The sequence below is a fragment of the Podarcis tiliguerta genome (assembly GCF_965153285.1).
Source record: "Podarcis tiliguerta genome assembly, chromosome: 8".
NCBI classification, from domain to species: Eukaryota; Metazoa; Chordata; class Lepidosauria; order Squamata; family Lacertidae; genus Podarcis; species Podarcis tiliguerta.
Window position 1 is genome coordinate 82,297,170 of NC_139541.1, and position 9,518 is coordinate 82,306,687.

At 40.7% G+C, this 9,518-nt stretch overlaps 1 protein-coding gene across 14 annotated transcripts in view; it reads right to left on the minus strand.

Annotated features, from left to right (window-relative positions):
* Nucleotides 1-9,518, minus strand: part of ZNF541 (zinc finger protein 541) — a 34,443-nt gene extending 24,925 nt beyond the window's left edge. For 4 of the 14 annotated variants that reach the window (XM_083454744.1, XM_083454737.1, XM_083454738.1 and 1 more), the window contains exons 1-4: nucleotides 9,122-9,473; nucleotides 7,253-7,406; nucleotides 5,272-5,615; nucleotides 552-795 (exon numbers count right to left, since the gene is read on the minus strand). In XM_083454744.1, coding sequence (XP_083310870.1) covers nucleotides 552-795; nucleotides 5,272-5,575 — 548 coding nt within the window. In that variant the 5' untranslated portion in view covers nucleotides 5,576-5,615; nucleotides 7,253-7,406; nucleotides 9,122-9,473. Of the gene's footprint in view, nucleotides 1-551; nucleotides 796-5,271; nucleotides 5,616-7,252; nucleotides 7,407-8,108 lie in introns of all 14 variants that reach the window. The other 10 variants (XM_083454745.1, XM_083454733.1, XM_083454735.1 and 7 more) reach the window with 8 other exon arrangements.

A 9,518-nucleotide genomic window follows, 5' to 3' on the forward strand; every position in this document is an offset into this window, starting at 1 on the left:
GGTCTCTAGTTTTCACACAAATTTCTATTACAATTTCTCTGCTCTGGAGCATAGGCCTGTGGTTAATGTAAAGGGAGGCATGCTTTCGTCCTGTGCTCAGAGGAAAAGGGGGCTCAAATATCTCTCACAATTCCACTTCTTTTTGCTTAAGATACTTTTCCTGTGGTATCGCTGCAACCACATCCCACCAAGTAAGTGCTCTGATTTTCTGAAGGCCAAATTATTTCATGCATCACAGAGTAAATTAGAAAGATTTTCTCTCCTCAATACTAGGAGCCTCTTCCATCACCGGAATCCTGCCTGAATAATGGAACTTGAAAACTTCACTGTATTACAGTGCTGTCTGCTCACACAGTAGATCCAAAGCAACTCCCTGGGTAGTTTCAGCATTTTCTTAAGTGGAGGCAGATTATGTCTTGCATTACTAAGGAATACTAGGTCTATGCACATTTGTATACCAGGCCCTAGCCAAACTAGATCAAGCCAAATTTCTACAGTAGCAGAAACTATCTATACATTTAAATCAGTTTTACTGGCAAACAGATACATACAGGTGGTCCTGGCGCTTAAATGCTTTGCTGCAGATCTTACAGACATGCTTCCGTTCCTGGCTGTGAGTCACGTAGTGTTTGCTGAGAGAGCTGGTGCTACTGAAAACCTTTCCACAGAGGCTGCAATCCAGGAAAGGGGCTTGAGGGGAGTTTTGTTGGTGCTTTCCTCTCCTTCCGCCGCCAGAACTGGATCTGCCTCCTTGCTCCACTTCTTTCGGTGCTGAAGGGGCAGGAAGTCCCAATTCTATGTAAGCAAAGACAACTTTTAGTTCGTAGCATCTGGCTTTGTACAGACAATGACAGTGTGAGCAATTAAGTATCTGGTTCAAATCTCAATGTCACAAATCCACTAGGCAGTATTTGGCAAGCCGCTTATCTCTCCATCCCCACATCTTATCCCATCTGCACTATGGAATAATAAAATTGACCTACCTTGTAAGGTTACTTTTAAAAAAATAGTGATATAATGAACATGACACTCACGAAAAATGCCATATAAATGCCAAGTATGACTCCTTGCATTTTCAAGGTGAGAACAACATCAATGGGACATTGAGGGGCTTAAATAACAGAGGTTCAGAATTCAGGTAGGTAGCCGTGTTGGTCTGACGCAGTCGAAATATATATATATATATATATATATATATATATATATATATATATATATTGTCCAGCAGCACCTTAGAGACCAACAGTTGGTCTCTAAGGTGCTACTGGATGATTTTTATATATTTTTACATATTTTGAGAGGTTCTGAAGAACCTCCCTCCCCAAATTATTTCTGGGGGGGGGGGCTTCACACATGTAGCTCCCTCAGTTACTGGTGAATGTTCCTGGCAGCAGAAAACAGGTTGCACATACTAACTTTGGGACTGGTATTTGCTGCGGAAGCAGACAAAGTAAACAAATCCCGTTCTCTTCTCAGTCAGCACAAAAAAACCCAGGTGGATTCTCCTGTGTGCTGGTTCTTAGTAAAAAGGATCCTTTTAAAAGCAATAGGGATGAGCCCATTCAACAAAACAGGATAGGAGCAGGCAGCTGAGAGGAGGACTGAAGCCCTGACAGTTCCATTTCTTCCTCAATTCTAAATACTTTCAGAAGGGAACACCTCATACCCCTATTATTAAACCAATTACACAAGATGCTAAAGCTTGTTAAAACCAACAACAACTGTTCTTGTTTAAAAATGTCAATGTTTATAATGATGGTGATGGCGATAAACTGTTTAAATTTCTTTCCCCAATGCAATTAATTTCTTCCAGTCATGATCTAGCAATATTGAACTGCTTAGAGGTTTTACTATAATCAACTGGTATGAAAATTTCATAAAATTAACATAATGTCAAATTGCATTATGTTTGTTAAATGAACATGCCAAGATCCAGGTTTGGGGCAAGTCCTCTTTGGTGAGAGGAACCACAGTAGAGATTTAAATCCACAAAATATGAAGCAAAGTAAAGCATGGAAATACAGGCTGTTGGACCTTTAATATATTCTCTTCTAAGTTCCTTCCAAAGTTTAGTTATACTTAAGCATACTGGTTATCCCACAGTATTTTATGAAGCTTTGTATCCTGGTCCACCCAGCAATCTCAGGGCATGTTAAGAGTGCATAGCAAAGCAAATACAGGTATAAAAACAGGCTTAAAGCAAGCCCAGCTTACATGATTCCATCCCATACAATTTTAACAGTAACTGTAATACCAGCAGCAAACATCTTAGAGAACATCACACAAACACTTAATTCTATACGTGTAATTCTATAGAGTGTATGTCAAATATCCTAAACAATCCTTTCAGAGCGTTGGAAAATTACCCAGAATGCCCACATCTCTAGTATAAACACACAGGATTTACATTTTTGCTGCAGGGTAGAATGAAGAACAAAAACTACACATAAATGAAGTACATATACAACTCAAGAGAGCATGGGTAGACCCTGCTGAATTTTAAAGTATTCTTTTGCCTCTTATACAAGCACCCTTTCTGCACTGCTAAAGTGGTTATATCACAAACAAACAGGCGTGGGAACTTCTGGCCTTCTAGAAACATGCACCCTCCTCCTCTCTAAAGGTAAAGGTAAAGGTTCCCCTGCCCGTACGGGCCAATCTTGACAGACTCTAGGGTTGTGCGCCCATCTCACTCAAGAGGCCGGGGGCCAGTGCTGTCCGGAGACACTTCCGGGTCACGTTTCCAGCGTGACATTGCTGCTCTGGCGAGTCAGAGCCGCACACGGAAACGCCGTTTACCTTCCCGCTAGTAAGCGGTCCCTATTTATCTACTTGCACCCGGGAGTGCTTTTGAAGTGCTAGGTTGGCAGGCGCTGGGACCGAACAACGGGAGTGCACCCCACCGCGGGGATTCGAACCGCCGACCTTTCGATCGGCAAGCCCTAGGCGCTGAGGCTTTTACCCACAACGCCACCCGCATCCCTCCCTCTAGTAACTATTTAAACCAGTACTGAACTTTTTAATAGAGTTAACCTCTTATTGCCAAACTGCTTGCTCATGAAGCAGACCCACTGAAATCACAGCTAATTAGTTTTGAGGTTCTATTTTATCTACTTTTAGGATTTTGGCACTAAATTGAGTGCCTAGTTAAAAAATCCATTCAGGTAATTAAATTAAAATTATGAAGGTAGCGTAGCATTCCCTTCCTCTAAAACGGAGCCTTGCACTTGTTCAGCATTACTGCACCTGATCAACAAAGCTCATTCCTGACGACCAAAATTATTTCATTGTTCTTACTAGAGCACTATTCCACTGTCTATCAATTTTGTTCCATTTTAAATTTATCTAAGCTACTCTCCATTCACATATCCCCATTACTGCCAATCTCATTTTAAGAACTGATTCCCACTTCATATATTACCAGAAACCACCAGAAACCAACACAGCTATGGTATGATATGTGCATATTTAATTGGATATAAGATGGAGCTTAAATAAAAGCATTTCAACCCAAGCCTCGCAGCATGTAACCTTCAGCCAACTTCATCTAATGCAGGTATAATTCCAAGGAGAAATAATCTTCTGAAGTGCTGTGCTGTCAACTAAATGCTTCAAATGATGGAAGCCCCTAATCCCAGTAATGATCAGAGTGGACTGTTGTTTTGCCCAGCAAACTTAAGACCTGAAAATTTCATGTCTTAACTTTTCACTGCAGCTTTTGGAGTCAACCATTTCAGCTGAAAACTTAATTGTGGAGAAAACATCAAGCGCTACAAAGGTTCAACAGGATATTAATTCTTTGATTTAAAAGGAAGCTAAGACGTTCGGTCCTAACAGTTAGATTTGCCATGTTTCTTCAGTGTAGCTTTTCTCCCAGCTGCAGCTGGAGCGTGCGCTGCAAAGACTCCACAGAGAGCATTTCCTTTATCCTGGATGCAATTGAAAAGAAACTAGACAGAAGGGGAACATATTCTTATCATATTGTAGTGTAGTCATCTTTATCTATTATTTTTTCCAAGGAGCAATAAATGTCTCATGGCACTTTACAGAAAAATTAAGTCTATGACATTATCCCAAGAAAGTGTTCCAAGAGATGAGTTTTGTTTCTCAGTTGCTTCACTGAAAAATTAGACTGGTATTTGTATTGCTTTTGGCAATTTTGTACATTTTTACCTTGCCAAAAGTGCTATTTTCCCCTACCCTTAAGAAAAATACCCTCATTTCAAAATCTCAAAGTCTACACACACTGTGATTAGGCAATGACGCCACATCGCCATACTGAAAGAAACAGGCAATACTCGTGAAGACAACATCGCGTTGTATCAAATCTGATTGGCTAATACAGCATATGTGATTTTCCAGTGCAAATTACTATATTAACATATTCATTTATACCTCCACATCATAAAACATCAGGGCAGTGTAGAGCAATATAAAATGATTTAAAAATATTAAAAGCAATACAGAGCAGTAATTAAAATGACACGGTATTCAACAAAACTTTAAACAACTGCATAGACCTGTTGGCATTTAAAAAGTCAAGAGATGCCTGAACAGTCACGTGAGGATGCGTAAGATTCCCCTCCCCAGAAAAAGGGGGCAATAAATGCAAATTTCTCCTTAGAAACCTGCACACACCTATGATCTTTACAAAATCTTGTAGAACTTAATTATTTCTGCTTGCAAAATGCTTTGGGACCCGTAACTTCCACAAAACAAGCCATGGCCTGCAGGTCCCTAGCACATGCCCATTGTACATCTAAAGACATGCATCTCCCATTCATACTTCATAATCCTTGTTGTGCAGAAACACCAGTGTACACATGGCACTGAAGTGTGAAATGGAACAATTACTACGTATTCTTATTTCAGAGAGGAGTGCCTTGGCCAGAAAAGGAACCCATAGCTGAATGGAAAAAACAAAGCTTTCCAGGTTCTATTTAGGCAGGCTTCCTCAGACTCAGCCCTCCAGATGTTTTTGGCCTACAACTCCCATGATCCCTAGCTAGCAGGACCAATGGGATGGTGGGAATTGTAGTATCAAAATATATGGAGGGCAGATTTTGAGGAAGCCTGTATTTAGGCAAAGATGGGGAACCTGGGACTCTCAATGTGGTTGGATAACTGTTCTCATAACCTCCGACCGCTGGCCATCCTGGCTGAGTCTGATAGGAATTGTAGTCCAACAACATCTGGCAAGCCAGTTTTCGCATTCCTGCCTTACACATTTTGCCACGTTGGTTATTTACCACAGTAACCAGGGTTACTCACCGTGCAAGAGTGGCCGTGAGTCTGGGTCACAATCCTCAAGGAGTTTAGTAGAATCACAGTCCTTCACCGAGTACAAAGATAAGGTGTCAAGATTGTCCTCCAAGGAGTCATTATTCATATTTGTGGCTGAAAGGCTGGGGTCCACATCCAAGTTGCTCAATCCTGAATAAATCATGTCTCTCATGTCTGGACACAGATCGTGGCCGAAATTATCACTGCAGTCCAAAGCCTGATTCCCTGAAAACTCATGAAGCTGCATCTCAGAGTGGAGCGAACTTTCATCACTGAGGTGGTACTGGTCCATATTCAACCACCTTCTGTGTTTGTAATTTGGGTCAAGGTTCCTAAACAAAAGATGGAAATGGAAATGGGAAAGAGCAAAGGGGCTTTGAGTCAGAATCACAAGTGTTGAACAGTTTTGAAGAATCATAGGCATGCACAAGTCAGAGCAATACCAGGACTTGTGCCAATTTTACATCTAAAGAAATATTCTGTATAGATTCTAAAGCAATTTGCCATTGTTTAGGTTGTATAGTACACTCTTAATTCCCTTGTTCGATTCTTCTCTAACCTGCTGATCGTCTACTTTATGAGCTTCCAATAAATAATAATAATAATAATAATAATAATTTATTATTTCTATGTTGCCCATCTGACTGGGTTGTTCTAGCCACACTGGAGCTCAAACAAATGATAAAACTACAGTAAAACATCAAGCATTAAAAACTTCCATATATGCATTTATAAAAACTAGTAACTGGATTTATATTTTGCAACCAACCAATTATTCCATCCAGCAGTTCAGGCGATGATAAAGCACTCAAAGTCGATGGACCATAAACAGACACCGAAGTGTGCTGTTACTGAAAATATTACGGTATTTAATATTATAAATTTACGGTACAGTATTTCCTAAAAAGTATACATCGCATGACTGTGAAAAAACTCAAAAATGGTTTACAAAAAGCTAAGACAATAATATCAAGAAAAATTTACAATCCTATTTTAAAACATACAAAAGTTAAAATACTGAAACAGATTATAATTACCATTTAATGCTCACTGCTAAATAGTATCTAACCCTCAATGAATCATTGTAAAAATTCTCCATCTATTCTTATCAGCTAACCTACTGTATTAATCCCACACTTTACCCACTCCAAAAAAAGGGTTGCCTCCATATCTTCAAATGAGGGTTACCCCATGATTAAATTAAGCATCATATAGATCAAACTGACATTTGAGGTCTTATTACAATCAAGCGGTATACAAATTTTGTGAAATAAATAACATATCTAGGGATTTTGGTTCCTACGGTTATTTCTCAAATGATCAAATTTAATTTAAATAGGTTAATAACAAAAATCTCTACTGAAATTTAGTGTTTGGGATGAGGTTCACATATAAGATGAATGTACTGCCACAAATAATAGATGTACTGCAATATAGTTCTACAGATTCCCCATGAGCATTTTCAAAAGATTAATGTATTATTTTGACTTAGTGTTACATGTGAAGCTGTCCATAATAACTTACTGCCCCAAGAAATTAGATTGCGTACCTCATTATTTATGTTCCACCAATGGCTAAAAACTTACCACCACTACCCAGTAAAAAGGTTGTTATTTTACGTGTCTCTCTGGATTCTTTTTGCAGTTTTGCTGTTCGAATATACAACTGTTGGTTATTCTAGGTTTCTACAGGATTTTCATTCTTTTTAATGTATTGTGTTGTCTTGCTGCATTGCAAGCCTAGGCCTTAAAAGGTGGACCATAAACATCCCCATATATAAATAAAAAGTGGCAAATTCTTTTTTTTTAAATGTACATACATGTTTAGAACACTACAGGATATGACTATCTCTGGGCTTAACAGAAATGTAAACATGATAAATGTTGCAAAAAGGGGCAAGAGTTTACATATACAAAACTATGCATGGAGACTCCTAATTTGCAAATGCTTATATTTAAGAATAGCTTACAGGTTTTATTCACCAAGGATTAAGCAAAGTTCATCAGCACTTCTTTCTGTCTTCACAATTTTAACTGGGTATTAGTGGCTGCCATTCAAAATCCTACAAGTCCAGTATTATAAGGCCATAGCAGATTTTGGGAGAACTCTTTGAAAGATGTGCTCTAAGGATAGAATGAGTAGAGAATAGTTTAAATTCATATCCATTAAGAATGACAATTAGTATTTAAGGCTCCTCCTTGCTATCAACAGAATCAACTCAACCTCTCTTCGTAAGACAGGGTGCGTATACAAATATATTTAAATTCTTCCCACTGGATCTAACAGACAAGGGTACACTATTTTTAGTTGCATGTTGGGAGGAAATATTTGTTGCTGTAATACTGAGGGGCACACAATCTCTTAATTTGGGATGGAGAGAGAAAAAGGAAAGATTGTTTGCTGGGTGTGGGCATATTATTAAATGGAATTTTATGAATATATAATGCTCTGTATCCAGGCACTATAGACATAATGCCACTTAACAACCTATCCATATTATAGCACCCAACATTCCAGAGCAAAGGACCAAGGTACACAAACCACTGATGCTTGTAGTGCAGGCTTATAAAAGAAAAAAGGTGTTAGGGAGATATCTTAATTTCACAGGATAAAAATAAGGAATTTTTTTTTAAGCCTGCTCATAGCAGTGAGGAATAAAAGCTTTACATACAAATATGAACATCAGAATTTTATCATGCAGATAGTCATGTTTTCAAATGATAAGGTGTGATTACTGATAAAAAGATTATTTCCTAGCTACACTTAAGCGGGTTGGGATTCCTTATCCCATTCATGTACCAAGAGCAAATACCAAATAAATTTACTTCTCTTTTTAGCTGTTGCACAATTATGAAGTGCTGCCCTCAAAAAATTCCAAAGCTTCAGTATCTTTTGGAAGTTTTGCAGTATTTTTATGTTTGGATTTCCTTTGAGAACGAGAGAAACCCAGGAAAGCTAATTTTTAACAAAGTAATGGCATAGGCTGAAAATATTACAAATGGATTACCCCCCCCCATAGCAGCTTTTCTTGAAGTATACATTATTTTGCACGTCCTTCAATATATAAAGTGGGAACCTATGTTTAAGTTTTAGCATAGGCAAACTTATTTACTAGATTGCTTAAGTGGCAGCTTAACTGAAACCTTTCCACCGCTTGACACCCATGGTTTCTAGCTGTTCTCTTGCATTTCACTGCTTTTTCTCTCCTATCACAAAATTCTACTGAAAAGCAATGAAACGTAACACAGGGCTTCCTTTCCTAAGAGTGCAATCCTTTGCACGACTACTCCAAAGCAAGCCCTGTTGAATCGAATGGGCCTTAACTAACCCCGGGGTAGTAAATGGGGCTATTGCAACCTTAACCTCTCCATCCAATCCTGAGCCTTCATTTAAAAAAAAACAGGTGCAGAGAAAACCCTAAAAACCTGCTGCAGCACTTGAAACGCTGTTGTGTATTTTCAACCCTGGCAAAGGGGCAGGATCCGAATTGAGATTCTCTTTCCCAACGGTGCCAGGGCTCCATATTCTTCTCTACAGGAGGGGGAGAAACACAGCAACGGGAAACTTTCCCAGGAAGCCCTAGAAGTGGCTGCCACCCCCCCCCCAGTTCTGAGCAGTTAAAAGTGGGGTGGGGAGCCCCCTTCCCCCTAACAAAACGGAGGGCTGCAGCGACCCCCATATAAGTATTTGCAACCGACCCCACCCCGCTTTCCAGAGACACGCTGGGCCTCGCTTGTCCCCACAGGGGAGCAACTGCCACGGGGCGCGAATGGGGGGGTCGGGGGGGCGCATTTGCACAAGTCCTCCTTCGTTGAGGTGAGGCGGGAGAGCCCCTTACCACGGATGGAAAAGCTCTCTTTGTCGCTCCTGACACAAATGGTGACCTGGTGTGGCGAGAGGGACCTGAAGTGGGGCGAGGAGCCTTCGCCCCCTACTTTGCAGAGGGGAGCGGGTCTCCCTCCTGAGGTGGTGGCGGGTGCGGGGCTTGCTCCTCAATGGGGCCGGGTGGTGGAGCGGCCTTGGTGGGGGGCGAGGGACGGTTGCAACCTGCACCTGAGGGGGCGAGGGAGAGAAGAAAGGAGCCTTCCCTGAGGAAGGGGAGCGAGAGAGCGAGGAGGAGGAGGACGACGCGGGCGCGCGCGCGCACAGGCAGAAACAGGCCGCTGCTTTACCCGTCGTCGCGCGCCCCCTCTCCTCCTCCTCCTCCCCCTCCCTCTCTATTTATTTATTTTAGT